The sequence below is a fragment of the Ursus arctos genome, unplaced genomic scaffold (genome assembly GCF_023065955.2).
Source record: "Ursus arctos isolate Adak ecotype North America unplaced genomic scaffold, UrsArc2.0 scaffold_8, whole genome shotgun sequence".
Lineage (NCBI taxonomy): Eukaryota > Metazoa > Chordata > Mammalia > Carnivora > Ursidae > Ursus > Ursus arctos.
The window spans coordinates 22,340,361-22,355,977 of NW_026623100.1; the positions used below are offsets into that span (position 1 = coordinate 22,340,361).

At 45.0% G+C, this 15,617-nt stretch overlaps 1 protein-coding gene across 2 annotated transcripts in view; it reads left to right on the forward strand.

The window, feature by feature from the left end:
* The window catches only part of EML6 (EMAP like 6), a 274,663-nt gene that overhangs the window by 208,288 nt on the left and 50,758 nt on the right, over positions 1–15,617 (forward strand). For both annotated transcript variants that reach the window (XM_057309390.1, XM_057309391.1), the window contains exons 24-26: positions 4,453–4,541; positions 8,191–8,367; positions 15,324–15,525. In XM_057309390.1, coding sequence (XP_057165373.1) covers positions 4,453–4,541; positions 8,191–8,367; positions 15,324–15,525 — 468 coding nt within the window. The remainder of the gene's footprint in view (positions 1–4,452; positions 4,542–8,190; positions 8,368–15,323; positions 15,526–15,617) is intronic.

Below are 15,617 nucleotides of genomic sequence, written 5' to 3' on the forward strand. Positions count from 1 at the left end.
TCGTTATTATGAGTGCTGCTGCTCTGAACATGGGTGTACTAAACACTGCTTTTAATTCTTTGGGGGTATAGACCCAGAAGGAGAATTGCTGAGTCAGATGATGATACATTTTTAATTTTTTGAAGAACCACTGTACCGTTTTCCACAGCGACGGCACCCCTTTACATTCTTACCAGCAGAGCACAGGGTTCCAAGTTGTCCACATCCTCACCAATACTTGTTATTTCTGGGGTTTGGGGGGGGTCATTTTTATAGCCCTTATCCTTATAGGTACGAAATGGTATCTTATTGTGTTTTTTACTTGCGTTTTGGGTATTTCTTTTTTTAATTCTGCAAATGTGGGGCACCTGGGTGTCTCGGTAGGTCTGCCTTAAACTCAGGTCCTGAGTCCTGGGATCGAGCCCTGCCTTGGGCTCCCTGCTCAGGGGGGAGCCTGCTTCTCCCTCTCCCTCTGCCGTTACCCCTGCTTGTGCACTCTCTTTCTCTCTCAAATAAACAAATAAAATCTTTTAAAAAAATTTATTCTGTGGATGTGTAGGCCCTGTGTGGGATGCTAGGGATATAAAGAGGAGTAGGTCCTAGATGGAAAGAGCAAGATCTTGGCTAAGATCAGTGGGTCGCAATCATGCAGGTGTCCAGGTGACAGCCCACAGATGGCTCTCAATGTGGAGCCATCACTTTGCAGGGAGAGGGGCATACCTCACTATTTCCATAATTCTGCCCTAGGCCAGCCTCTGTGGTCCAGCCGGAGCTCAGGGTGGTGTAAAAGGCCCTGGGAGTAGGGAGGCTGAGGTCTTTGAAAAGCCTCCTCATCTCTTATCCTAAGGGGCCACTTGGGTCACGTGAGAGCATCAGGCCAAATGTTTTCCACGGACAGAGAGAGGAGAATACTTCTGATTTTCAGGGGGGAGTTATACCATCCAGAGAATAAGAGCAAGGACGCCCATGGATCTTCCCCAGTTTAACTCTGATGCGATTGCCATGAGACATTTGTCGCACCGGTATTCTTGCGCTCCAAAGTGCCTGACCTCAGGAATGTGCCGTACTGCCTCAAGACCAGCCTCGCTTTTCACGGTGGGGCCTGGAGGGTCTGGCAGGGGTAGAGAGCAGAATTCAGGAGCAGGGTTCTGTTTCGTTCCTTTGATCTTGTCAGAAATAGTGAACACATTTGCCAGAGCCAGCTGGCTCGTCAGGGGCGGGGGATGGCGCAGTCACCAGCCGCTGCAGCCTTTCGTGGCCATGGCAACCATGGGTCCTAAGAAACCAGAAAGCGCATCAGGCTTTTGCAGGAGTATCAGCTACCCCTGAGTGAAAGCTCCTCTACAAAATGCTTGAGGAAGAAAAAAAATATATGGGGAGAGATAAAATATGGAAGAACAGTCTCTAGCTGATATTAGTTTGTTTCCAGAAATATCAGGACTGTAAGATTTTACCAGTGAACAGTTTCGGCCATAGTAGAACACTCCTTGCCATTTTCATTGCAAATGGTCTGATATATTTGGTACATTTAGTATGAATTTTGGAACTGTTCTAACTTGTAAATTATATAGCAACTGGGATGATGGGTGTGAACCATTTTGCGGATTATATAGCTCTCTACACCTGCGGGGATTGTGGTTTCCTATACCTGCTTAGTAATGAGGACATTTGGCCCTTCCAGGTCTCTTCCTCCTTGTGAGTACACATTTCTAGTGAATAAAAATGTGAGGTTTCTGAAAGAATAGGGTTACTGTTACTAAGGGGCATTTATATGCGGATTATGCAGATTTTTTGCTCTTTGCTTCTGTTCTCAGAATATTTCGGTGCTCATATGACAGAGTAGAAGGCAGCAGAAAAAAAGAGCGGTGACCTAAATATTTTCTCTATGCTTAAAAAAAAGAGTAATAACTGCAGTAAAGAATAGAGTGGGGGTGGGGGGAGGAATCGCACCCATAATTCTACTTTCCTAACAAAGAATTGTTGCAGTTTTAAAAAATTTCTTCATGTCCTTGGTTGCAGGGAACTCAAACCCATTCAGCTTAAAATTTTTTAAATAATAATGAAGAATGCGCTTATTGGGAAGATACAGGGATAGCTCATAGAATCCAAGAGCAGGAAGCAACATCTTCCTGAACTGGCTTCAGGAATGAACCTGAAAACCGAGCAGGCACTTCTCCCCTCTTCTCTCCTCTCCTGCTCTGAGGCAGCTCAGTTCAGTGTCCACTGCTGTCCTCAGTCTGGTGTCTGCTTTTGGCCCCTCTGCACAGGTACCTTTCCTTAATTCATGTGCACGCAGTTCACTCAGTCACCCCAAAATGCCACCTTCACTTCCAAAGTCCACATCTTTTTTTTTTTTTTTTTTAAGATTTTATTTATTTATTTGACAGAGATAGAGACAGCCAGCTAGAGAGGGAACACAAGCAGGGGGAGTGGGAGAGGAAGAAGCAGGCTCATAGCAGAGGAGCCTGATGTGGGGCTCGATCCCATAACGCCGGGATCACGCCCTGAGCTGAAGGCAGGCGCTTAACCGCTATGCCACCCAGGCGCCCCCCAAAGTCCACATCTTAACCCAGCTAGGCACCCACTGATTGGGTCTCCCAGATTCTGAGTTCCCAGGAAAGAGAATTTGAGTGCCCACTCCTATCTCTGGCCAGGCTCCTGCTAGGTCAGTGTCCTCCAGAGGACAAGTACAGCCACAGGAGTCCAGCCCAAGGTGGGGGGACAGTTCTCATGGAAGGAGCGTGAGCTAGGTTGGTACCCCACAGGGCATTATGGTGCTGGGCACACTTCTGGTGCTTGTCTCTAGTGTTTAGATTCTCTAATAATCTTGCAATCATAAAGTGCTTCACTTAACTATGCTAATAATTTTGGGGTGTTCTTCAAGTAAAATATTGTCTTTAAAACTACAGTGTAAAAGTGAATTGTTGGGATTATCTGGGAATTATAATTCTTTGAGTTCTCTTAGTATCTCATGGCCGGAAGTCCTCTAAAATTAGCCGCTGAATCAAAGGATGTTTTCATTGAATCCTTTGATCCCTTTTCCAGATCATTTGTTCTTTGCACTTCATCTCGAGAATCCTAAAAAATACTTTGTAGGTCTATTTAGCTCATTGGAGAAATATTTGTTATTCATTTTCTTATACTAAATAGCCAAAGCTAATTTAACTACCGTTTTTCTTCTTGTTTATGTTCAGCCATAAATTCAGGGAAATGTGCCCCTTTCAAAGGAAACGTTTTCAAATTCACTTGCTCCTCACAGCCAAGGCCCCCATCACCCGTATTATAACCCAGCAAATTAGAAACAGTTATGGTTTTCAGTTACCTTAGTTTTAATTAATCACTGAGAAATAGACCTGCAGCTTCAGAAGGTTCGCCACACCAGCCCGCAGACCCAGGTGGTACCCACCCGAGCATTAAAGAGCATGACTGAAGACACAAAGTTCTTATTTTGCTATTACTTTGGCAGGAAGGACATTTCAAGACTACTAGATTTACAGAGTTATGGGGGGAAAGCAGAGGAAGAAATGGTATGGTGTAAATATACACAGAATTGTTTTCAGATGAAATATTAGGTCATCTGAGTTTTGCTTCAAAATACTGTGGTGAGGGCCTGAGTGGAGGCTCATGGAATGGGGTTGGGCCATGAGCTAATAATTGTTGAAGCAGAACGTTGACTGGGCACCCAGGGGTTCTTCGTACTCTTCTTACTTCTGCGTATGTTTGAAATGTCCTGTGATTTAAAAATGCTGAAAAAATCTCGGAGTCTGTATCTTTTGAGTTATTTAAATTTCAAGGCATGAAGGACTAGTGAGGTGTTAGGAGGAGAATCAGGGTATCTGATCTTCAGCATTAATCACACTGAATCCAAGATTTTAATTTTGTATAAGACCAAAAGGCCATTTTTGCTCAACACTTTGTTTTGGGAAAATCTTGCTTTTCTTTACAAATTTTCAAGCAAGACTGGGGGGAGGGGGCGAGCATTTATAGGTTGTTTTACACACCTTATCTTCCGGTTTCTAAACTTCAAAGGACAAATTTAGAATTTAGGTCTGGGTGAATGTGGATGCTTGCCACAAGGTTCTCACTTCTGATGCCGTACTTGCCAAAGCAGTTTCCTTTAACTGCACGTGTGTGCAACCAGGAAAATGAGCAAAACACCCCGATTTTGTCAAGCTTTTGAAAAATGCGTACTTGCGTTGCAACAGAGTAAAACACAGCAGGCTTGCTTCTAGAAGGGCTATGCAAGGTCACATTGAAAGGGATGAGGTCCGTATTAACAAACTCCTAGCTTCAGGGTCTGCACTATGCCATGTAATTGCCTTTACGTGTGCTTCTGGAGAATTCACTGTGCGTTTGCTCAATTTACGGGACTGATTAAGATGCATCAGAACAGCTGCAGCCGTGCTTATCTCTTTACAGTAGGAAGACAAATGCGGGTGTGAACTGTCTTTCTGCTTCATTCTCTCACACCAGGAAAACTATTGCAAGTTAATTCGGGTGCCAAAGAACAACTCTTTTTTGAAGCTCCAAGAGGCAAACGGCATGTAATAAGACCTTCAGAGGTAACAGTCCTACACAGAGCTTTTTAAAAAGTGTTTCATGAAGATGTCATATGTGCATTTTAAGTAAAAACCTGTCACTTGCTGTCCATCAGTATGGGTTATAGTCAGTGTACCTTTAAGCTTGCTCACTGTCTTACTTGTGACTGCTTCGTCTGGTTCCCTACATTCCGAGGACCTCTGGGTTCCCCGGGCTGCTGACTGTAGCATCGTGCATTCGTGCAGTCGGCCTTTGCTTTGTTTCCCTCTGCTGGAAGACATCTAAGCTAACAGCTTGGATGCCACATAGTACTTCTTCCAGTGGACACGCCCTGTCCTTTTGGGCACAGCTTTCTGTGAACATAAATTTTTGAAACATGCTTTCTCACTCTTTACTCTTTATTGTAGCAGTATCTTCTGCAACAACAGTGAGAGAAATTACTTTTCAAAACAAAACCTATCTACAACCCGACCATCCATGTGTATCTGACTGTTCCCCTTCTCCCTGTTTTCCTTATGTTTTTGGCCACTTTCATCATTTTTTAATTGTTGAAATCAAGGCCTATATACAATTTTTGAATCCATGAACCAATGCCTTCCTAAAGGCTCCGCTGTTGTCGTGGGCAAGTGGCTCTCTCAGGGTCTGCAAACGCGGATGGCCAAAACGTAATTGCCTGACTGAGCCCTAAGGACCTCCTCTTAGCCCCAGGAGACAATCCCACTCATTTATTTGCCGTGTAACCTTTGATGAAAGGAAAGGAAATCTTCTTCAGAGGGAAAGAGTTCCGAGGGTACGCGGCTGAGGGACGGGCATCTGCCTCTCTCTGACTTCAGTTTGCTGGTGATAGCAATGATGGCACAATGATATGCCATCATTGTGAAGTGCTCCCAGGGACACTGGGACATGTGCCCATTCATAATGTTTTCATGGTTTCTAAAAGAAATACCTATGCACTATGAGAGAAACAGAAGTTGTTACATATGATGGCATTATATTCATGGAAATTGTTTACTGATCAATTGCTCTCACTCCCAGATCCCAATTTATTTATCTCTGATCTGTTGCTATTTTAACTTTTTTAAAGAAACTTGAGCCTTGAGTAAGGGATAGTTTAAATTATGTCATTTGTTCACTGGATACTTGGTGAATGTTCTGGGCCCTTCATGTGCGTATTTTTGTCTGCAGACCAGCCTTGTGCACAAGTAATGGTTGTCAGTCTCATTTTACAGAGAGGGAGATGAAGCCTCCAGGAGAGTGAGAACCATAGAGCCGTGGTCCCAGTCTCAAGGGGTCATATGTGACTCAGCAGCCTTGACCACGGGGCCGCTTGGATTTCTCTTGTATATTCAAGCATCATTTTACATCACTTCATCTGTATTTTCCCTTCACGTTCTGGTGCCCCAAAATAGGTATACTAAAATAAAATTCAGTCTAACCAAGTGGTGGAGGGGGAATGATGCCAGCTTGAGACCGATGAGCGATTACTCTGGAGAAGAAGCGCACGCACAAGAGGGAAATTCACGTTGTGAGGCTTCTTGCAATGCCAGGCTCTGGCTCCGAAGAGTTCATTTGTCACTCTGTGGTACACAGTTGGTATTCGAGGGGCTGATGTGTGGTGCTGCTGTTTGGGGAGGCCATCCAGCTGGTGTTTCCGTGCCTGGGCCTCCCTGGTCTGTCCTCCTCAGGCACTGGAGAGGAGCTCAGCATTTGCTCCACCAATATTGTCAAACCCTTCAGCTGCATATGAAGGATTTGGGAAATCCTGTTTTCAAAAAAGATTTTTTTTTTTTTAAACAGCCGTGGTGAAACTAATGCAAAACTTAGCAAGTTGTTAAGTATGACAAATATTAAAATGTCTATTTAGATCCTTCTGCTGCGGCACAGTGCAGTGAAAGCCGCACTAAGCTAGGAGGCCAGCTCTCTTGAGCGCGCTTCCCCTCTGTCTCCTAAGCCGGCTGTGATTTACGTGGCTCACCTCTCTGGGCTCCGGTTCTTTCCCCTGGAAAATCACAATGGTTATGACACGTCTGCCCGAGGCGAGGTGCCGTGGGAAAGACCCTTTGAGGACCCTTCTTCCATCTAAGTTCCAGGATTTTTAACCAGTTTACCCCCTTGGGGTTTTGTGGGTTACAGGGATCATTCTTAATGTTCCATTTTAAATGCAATTTCCATAGCTTCCAACAAATGAGATATTTGCTTGGGGACCACAGTGTCCAGATCTGGCCAAGGGTGATCTGCTGGGGTGAGCACAGGGCGAGCCCTAGATAACGAGGTCCAGGACAGTGCCACAAAGGGCGCTGGCACTGGTGATGGACAGGAGGGTCTCAGAAACGGAATCTGGAACCTGGAAGAGAATCAGTGGCCAGAAAGCCTGCTTGTAGAACCAGCAGGAATGGTTCCCTTCTCTTCCTGCAAAGGCCAGTTTAAGCCACCTCAAGTCCCCTCAGTCTGTGGGCCTCCCTGAGGCACCCCAAATCAGCAGGGCCAACGCAGCTTTTTGGTTCCAGTTCTGCCTGGGTCCAGAAGGAACACAGAATGTTCAAAGAGAAGAAATTTGAATAACTAAACTATGTTTAACACCTCCCCATGTTGTGACTAAAACCCTGCTGCATTTTTATCTCGCCGCAGCCCATCAGATCCCCCAGGAAAGTCTAATACGCGTGTGGTTACTGTTGTCTCTTCTAAAAAGGAAAGCCTACGTTATATCAGGATTGGGCCTATATGAATTTTAAGTCTTCTGTCCATGAATCTCAGACAAAATAGTTTTAAAGGATAAAATATATATTCATGGCAATGCACTATGAACAGCTCTTCAATTTTCAGCTAGTCTCTCTGTAGCATACAGGATAGTAAGCTAGCTGCAGAATCTTATTACTCATTCCTTCGAGAAATCAGTCCTTCAAAACAAAAGTTATATCTGTGACTTTTTAAAATAGTTTGCTAACTGATCAGCCCAAGTGAGCAATGTAGCTCAGCAGCTCTCACTTGGGAGCAATTTTGCCCCCTCCCCCAGGGACATTCGCCAATGTCTGGGGACAACATAGGGAGAGGGACTACTGACATCCAGTGGGTAGAGGACAGGGATGCCGCTAAAATACTGCTATGCACAGGACAGTCCCTGACAACAGAGAATCGTCCAGGGTAATATGTTAATGGTGCTGACACTGAGAAACCCTGGCCCAGGTTATGGCTTCAACGATGGTAAATACCTGGGGAAGAACTAAAAAACTTTCTTACTGTCAGGATTCCACAATTCCTAAATGTCGATTTTTATCCATAGAAAAATATATGGCTATCTGACTGTAGTGTTTATTAAGATAATGCAGATCCCGCTCAAAAAATGCAGCTTAGAACTTCTGCACCTCGGATCACAGCACAAAGGCGTGCTGTTGGCGAAGTCGTCAGAATGATTCCGCTTCATCCGTTTCCTTTTAGAAGAAGAGCAGATCATATGGCATAAGGAATGTAGTCAGTGGTGTTGTGACTGAGTTGGATGGTGACAGATGGGAGCTACGCTCGCGCTGAGCAGAGCTTAATGGACGCATAGACTTGTCCACAATCCCCGTGCTGTACGCTAGAAACCGATGTAAGGTTGCAGGCCAACTGTGCTCCGATTAAAAAAGATCTCTAGGTTGTGCAGAAATATATTAATTTTATTTCCTTCTTTTTAAGATTGAGAAGATAGAGTGGGACACGTGGACGTGTGTCCTGGGGCCCACCTGCGAGGGCATCTGGCCCGCGCATAGTGACGTGACCGATGTCAATGCAGCCAGTCTTACCAAAGACTGTTCCCTCCTAGCCACTGGAGATGATTTTGGCTTTGTTAAGCTTTTCTCCTATCCCGTCAAGGTAATACTGCATGTTTATTCTATATACTTGCTTGGTCTCATTAATAATCTAAAATCTATGTGTTATATCTAAGTGGGTTTTTTAATATTGAAGGCATATGCAGTCAGTGATGTCATCAGCAGCCCTCTTGTTATGTGTGCTATCGAAACACCTCATGACTTGTTTAGTATAGAAGTCCGATTCTCGTGGTATCGAATTCCTCCTCGAAAGGCCTTCCGGGGCCATTAAATCCAACATCTCACCAACGGCAAAGGAGGAATTTCTTTACAACATCTGGCCCAGTGCCTTTGCAACATGTGCTAGCATACTTTCAGAGAGGGGGGACTTACTACCTCACAAAGCAGCCCAATTCATTATTAAATAGTACAATCGTCAAAATGTTCTGCTTTACACAGAGCTGAAATTTCTTCTCTTAAGCCAAAGTTCTGCCTTCTGAACCACGACCAAATAACTGCAGTCTTCTAACGGCCTTTGTGTGGAGGAAGATAGTATTTGACTCCCTGAAATCTTATTTTCTCCAGCCCAAATGTGTCCGGTTCTTCAGCCATTTCCCCAGGACATGGTTTCCAGCTGCCCCTGCCTCTGAGCACACTCCGTGTTATCAATTCCATTCCAGACTGTCTCATCTGAAATGGAATTCACCGCTTCAGATGTTGACCAGCTCGGGCTCAGTGGGACTCTTAACCGTCTTCTTTTGATTTTGTGTTTGGATTAAATCAAACTAAAAGGGTACCGACTCTGTGGGCTGCCATGCTATGCAACTGAATCATAGATTTCATTCCAAAAAAAATGTTTAGGTTATCTCTCATCTTGTATGTACACACTGATTTTCTAAATTTGAGTATAGAACTTTATATTTGTACCCAATGAGGTTTATCTTACTACACCTCGTTGTTCTAACCTGTCAACGTCTTTTAAATGCCTTTTCAAAATACTTACTTTCCTTTCTGGCATCACGTTATTTTCTCATTTCACAAGTGGAAGTTTAAAATCATGGGGAGGAAAAAAAAAAAAAAGACAGACTAGAACAACCAAGCAGCACCATTTGATATTCTGTTTATCAGTGTACACACTGAGTTCGAGTTCTTCAGTCAATAACAGACGTTTACATTTACCTGACTGTGCTATCACCGAGCTCACGTTTCCACCCCTAGGCCAATGACACATCATTAATGACTTGGAAAATATCTTGCTAAAAGCCACATGGACTGTGTCTCTGGTATCCTTCATCTCTCCTTCTAATAAACCGGTCAGTAAAAGGTATGCAGTTCACAGTGAACTCCTGTCACTACCTAGTGATCATTCCTTCCTTTTCCAAGTGCTTATTGACCTTTTGTGTAATAATTCACCTTAGAATTTTCCAGGGATTGCATCAACTCATGAATCAATATTTGCCAGAGTCTACATGTTTTCCCTTTTGAATACAGGAAACTTTTTATGTTTGAAGCCACCTGTCCTGGTTTCTAAACTCCCCAGCTGTTACTGACCTGACTTCCATGGTCACATTGGAAGGACCTGTATTCAGGCATCCGGCTCTGTTTTGTCCTTTCTGGTGTGAAGAGCATTCTCTTTATAGAGGAGATAAGTACATCTGTTTACTGTTGCTATTAAATCATCTCATTTAAGAAGTGTTCCTAACTTTTGTATGTTTTTTTCCTAGCCCTAAATAGATCTTCAAATTCCTTTTCCCTCGTCTTGGGTTTTGACTTTAGCATTTCTGAAAGTATATAAAAGTTGCCCGTGCAAGACTTCTGTGTTCGTCCTCAGTTATCTGCTCCTCCGTCGTGTGTACACTTAGCCCCAAGCACACCAGTTTCCTTGGCAGCAACGCGGGTTTCTTTAGATGCCTTCCTCTTTGAGTCTTCATTTGGTAACATCCTGTCAGATTATTATTTCTGTAGTTTTTTCTAGGATACAGTTCTCATGAATGTCCGGTGTTCCCTTCATCGTCCATCCCAAATTCCAAAGCTACCTGGTAGCCTTCCCCCGATGATTCATCGCTTCACCACCACTTACCAGCAATCCCCTTCCTATTTGATCAGAGTTCAGTTCTCTCTAGCACTTTTCCATCCTACTTCTACATTTTTTGAAATGAGTTTGCCCACAGGACAAGTCAAAAAGTTAGTGACACCCCGGTTTTAGTGGACAGGTTGTGGCAGATGTTTAGATAGCTGCAGTCCCCACGGTACCACCGCCTCGTGCTCCTGAGCCAGGTTTGTTGTTTGTCCTGGGAATTCATCATCCACATCCCCAGCCTGCCCACATGGGCTGCCTATAGCAGGAATTTCAAGCTGTGTTCCTCCAACTCCCAGGGTTCCAAAGAGGTTCCTCAAGGACAACTCCAAGCAACAAGGTAGGGGCCAACTGAAGGGGCTTGGGGGCCCCACTCTCGCTTTCACCAGAGTCACTCTGTGTTTTGTATTTTATACGTTGAGTCTCTGTGTGAGATTGCTTGCAACATTCTGTTATGAAAATGTTCAAGCATATAGATAAGGCAAAAGAATGATACAGTGAACTCCTAGAACTCCACCACCTAGATTCTACATATAATTCAAAGTAAGTTGTAGATATCAGGATACTTACCCCCAAATGTTTCAACATGCATATCATTACCTATTGTTTAACATTTGCTTATGGTTTTTTTTAAGTAAAATTTATATATAGTTGAAATACACAAATTTTTTAAGATTCCTTTTTTTTTTTAAGGATTTTATTTATTTATTTGAGAGCAGGTGTTGGGAGGGGAGGGACAGAGGGAGAGGGAGAAGCAGGCTCCCGCCAAGCAGGAAGCCCGACGCAGGGCTCGATCCCAGGAGCCTGGGATCATGACCTGAGCTGAAGGCAGACACTTAATTGCCTGAGCCACCCAGGCGCCCCTTAAGGTTCCTTTTGATGAATGTTGACCAAGACATATACCTACATGATCCAAACACCTGTCAAGATATAGACCACTATCATCGCCCCGGGAAGTTTCCTCATGCTAACTTCTGGGTCAGTCACCACCCCCCACCACCTCTATTCTCACATGAAAAGACTATTCCATTGTTTTCCACCACAGTTAAGTTTTACCTGTTCCAGAACTTCATATAAATGGAATGATCAAGTAGGTACTGTTTTGCGTCTGGCTTCTTTCACTCAGATAATGTTTCTGAGATTCCTCCTTGCTATTCGGCGTAACAATAGTCCGTTCCTTCTCACAGCTGAGTGGAATTCCACTGTATGGATAGAACAGTCTGTTTATCCACACAGCTGTCAACGGGCACATGCTTTTCCAGTGTTTGGTTGTAATAAAGCTGCTGTCAACATTTTTTTAACGAATCTTTGTGGACATGTTTTCTCCCTCTTATGTAAATATATAGGAGTGGAATTTCTGGGTCATGGGGCAAGTGCATGTTTAACTTTTTAAGAAACTGCCAGACCTTTTTCCAAAGTGGTTGTACCATTTTACATTCTCATCGAGAAGGTAAGAAAGTCCAGTTGCCAACATTCAGTGTTGTCCAACTTGTAGAATTTAGCTGTCCAGGGAACAGGTAATGTGATCTCATTGTGCTTGTACTTTATGTTTCCCTGGTGACTAATGGTGCTAAACACTTCTTTGTTTTCTTATCGATCATTTGTGAAGTGTTTGTACAAATCTTTTATCCACTGTTTTAAGTTGGATTGTTTATCTTTTTGTTGAGTTCCACTATGTAAGATCTGATTGAAGAAATAGTTTCATAATTTAAGAGCATTTGAAAACCCCTGGTCATTGTAAACTACTTTGAGAGTATCACTTCTATTCCTCTTCTTTTTCTTAATCTGGTTTGTCTGGCACACTTTCACTTCTCAGTATGTGGACCCAAGCTGATGAATATTTCCAGCTGTATAGTCACACTCCTCCAGGGCTCTGAGTCTGTTGGACAAAGTTCTCCATCTGTTAGGGACTGAATGGTTGCTTCCCCACCAAAATTGATATGTTGAAGTCCTTCCATCCAATGTAACTGTATATATAGAGAGAGGGCATTTACAGAAATAATTAAGATTAAATGAGGGCATAAGGCGGGGGTTCTGATCCAAGACGATTGGTGTTCTTGTAAGAAGAGACACCAAAGAGCTCACGCTCTCTCTCCATGCATACACACTGAGGAAGGGCCATAAGCACACTTTCGTGTGCTCATAGATAGTGTGTCTAAGCTAGGAAGGGAGTGCTCACCAGGAACCAAATCAGCTGACACCTTGATCTTAAGCTTTCCAGCCTCTTCCCAGAACCGAGAGATGAATCTCTGTTGTTTAAGCCCCCTCCCCGCATGTGGCATCTTGTAGGACAGCCCTGTCATGTAAGACACATCCCACTGCAGTATTCTAGCCGTGATTTCTCTGTCACGGGGTCTTAATGATCCTTACGAGTTCTCATCACCACATAGTGATCTCTTTGCCCAAAATTCAAGTTCCATTAGACTCTAATGTCATGTCTTCTTCTTGACCCTTTTTCTTGTTCTCCTTTCCTAGGAGTTACATGGCCTCTCTTCCAGGCAGTTTTCTTTCAATGACTAACACGTGCCCTTATATATTCAGTTTTACAGTTTAAAATCTTCTTGATGAGATATTAGTCCCCCAATAATCACATTATTTCCAGCCTCCATGGAATAGACTCTCCTTTCCCAGAGTCCACCCATTTTTCTAGTACCTTAAATCGTGTATCAGAAAACCCGGCTCTCTCCTTGGACACTATCTATAGAGCTGGCCAGTTGGGTTCCCATAGCCTCCGTTTCCTTTGCAAGCTGCGCCCTCCCACTACCCCAGCAAGGTTAAAATACACCATGTCATTTGTATTTCTAACACCCACCTTAAGTTCTCAAGTCTCCTTCTCAGAAAATCAAAGGCTCTAGAGAATGTTTCTTCTGAGAGGAACCTTGTCCGTTACATGTTACAGGCGAGAAACTCTGTGTGAAATGTGAATCTGGGGAGAGGGTGCACCGCTTTCATCAAACTCTCAGGAATTTCTCACCAAACAGCAGTTAACACCCAGCCCTCTGGAGACATATTCCCGATTCTCTGTTCTTTCATGACGCAGCGGAAGAGGAAAGTTGAGGTAGTGAGTCCCGACGAGTGGCACACAGACGCGTGGTTTGACATGATGACCCAGAAGCACAGCTTGTCGGACCGGCTGTGCCAGCTCTTCAGGAGGCCCCTTCCATAGGCCCTGGGGGAGCCACCAAACATCCCTGCTGGCCTCTTCCTCCTGGGGGAGCAGCTGGTTTCCCAGAAACATCTAGGAACTGTGAATTCTCTTTATTGTTCCATGGAGCAGGGGTCATGTTTCATGTTCTGAGAATCTTGAATCCCCCGCTGCTGCAAGAATCTCAGCTTTGTTAAATCACTTCAGTGGCTCAAAGCTCGTTCCTCTTTCTCCTCTGTCACTTTCTTTCACTCTGCTACCTGATTATGATCACCTTAGAACATTTCTTCTCCTGAACCTTTCTTTTTGGATTTCTTCTTTCACCCTGTCTGGAAACCCTGTGTCCCGTGATACAAGCAGGGGTATGGAGCAGCACGCCTCCGGCCCTTTGCCTTTGCCCACCTGCAGAAATAAGCTTGCACCTGTAGTAGACCCAGTGGGAGGTTCCTGCTTCCAGCTGGAAGACCAGCGGGGCGCACGGCCGCAGCCACTGCGCCCGTCCTCCTTGCTCCCGTGATCTCGCATAGACCTGTGTGAAGAGTGGTTTCCCTTGGAAGTCCTCATTTTGCTCTGCCTATTATCTAGCAAACTAGTAGCTCTGGAAGGCTTCCTGGAAATATGGCCTGCCCGGCTGCTTTGCTAATCTTTTACGGTCGGCGCTCTGTTGAGGAGTGGGCGTTTGCCCTCCACTCTCGGGCGGGGGTCCGCCAGATACAGAGAGATCTTGACGCAGAGTGTTTCAGAGTCATGCACTCAGCTGCACCTGTCTCCTGCCATGTGTCTGTGCTGGTTTCGGGTTCCCTAGCATGCCAGTCCAAAACCCTCTGGAAGCCTCTTCGGTTATTGAGTCCAGTTTCCATCGGGGACACCGATGGCCCTCTCACAACCTCAGAGCGTGCAGCTTCCCATGTCGGTGAAGGTAATTCTCTGGTTGTTGCTGAGAGGACGGAAAAACTCTCCGTCTTTAAATGGCTCTCGCTGAAGCTGTTTTTGCCGGGTCGTGGCTCCTGAGCCAGAAATGGAAGCTGGTTTCTGGTGGCAGCTTTGGCTCCCACCGCTTGTCGGGGCTGCCCAGTGTGAGTGGCCGCCTCATGGTCCAGCCTCCTCCTTCCCCACCTGGGATGAGTGCTGTGTGGCCTGGGTGTGCAGCTCGGAAGAGCTTTTCGTAATCACTCATAAATTGGGCTCTTTTCTTTGGTTATGGTTGTTGAAAAGGAGCTTACTTTTTTAAAGCCAATTATTTGAGTGTTTCCAGTGAAAATTATTTCCAGTATCTGTGGCAGAAACTGCTGTGTTCGTTTTAAGTCCTACTTTAGGCCCCAGGATTATAAGCGGTTCCTTGCCCTTCTGTCCTAGCCTGGGCTGTGGTACAGAAGCCACTCTGGGGGTTGACTGGGAAGACACTTCTGATCTCAAATGTCAGCCAGACTTACCATCAGGAGTTTACACGAGAGACCCGTGGAGAATGTACATTTGATATTTGAGAGAGACATGTAAGCTTTTTACACTTCATTAGGCTCCCAGAAGTAGGTTCTGTAGTCTAACGTTTCTTTCCTTCCCTCACAAACTACATACTGAAGACCCACGATGAGCCAGGTAATGTTTTAGGAGAAAAACAGACCGAGTTCCTGCCCTCATGGAGTTTACACTCTAAAGAAACAGAGGGAATTTGCTTCTCAGATCGACTGCTTAATTTGCATCCACTGGAAGTTACTCTGGAAGAGAACATGGATGAAATAGTGTGGAGGTGGGAGTAATGAGACTCAGGATGGGGTACTCACGGTTTCTGGCTTTTCAGGGTCAGCATGCAAGATTCAAGAAGTACGTGGGGCACAGCGCGCACGTCACCAACGTGAGGTGGCTGCACAACGACTCCGTGCTGCTCACGGTCGGTGGTGCCGACACCGCCTTGATGATCTGGACCAGGGAATTCGTGGGGACCCAAGAGAGCAAACTGGTGGACAGCGAGGAGTCAGACACGGATGCGGAGGAGGACGGAGGTGAGCGAGCCCCAACCTGCCACGAGCCGGCTGCCCCTTCCCACACATCCCCCCACCACCCCCCCTTCCCGCTGCCAACCAACTCCATGCCC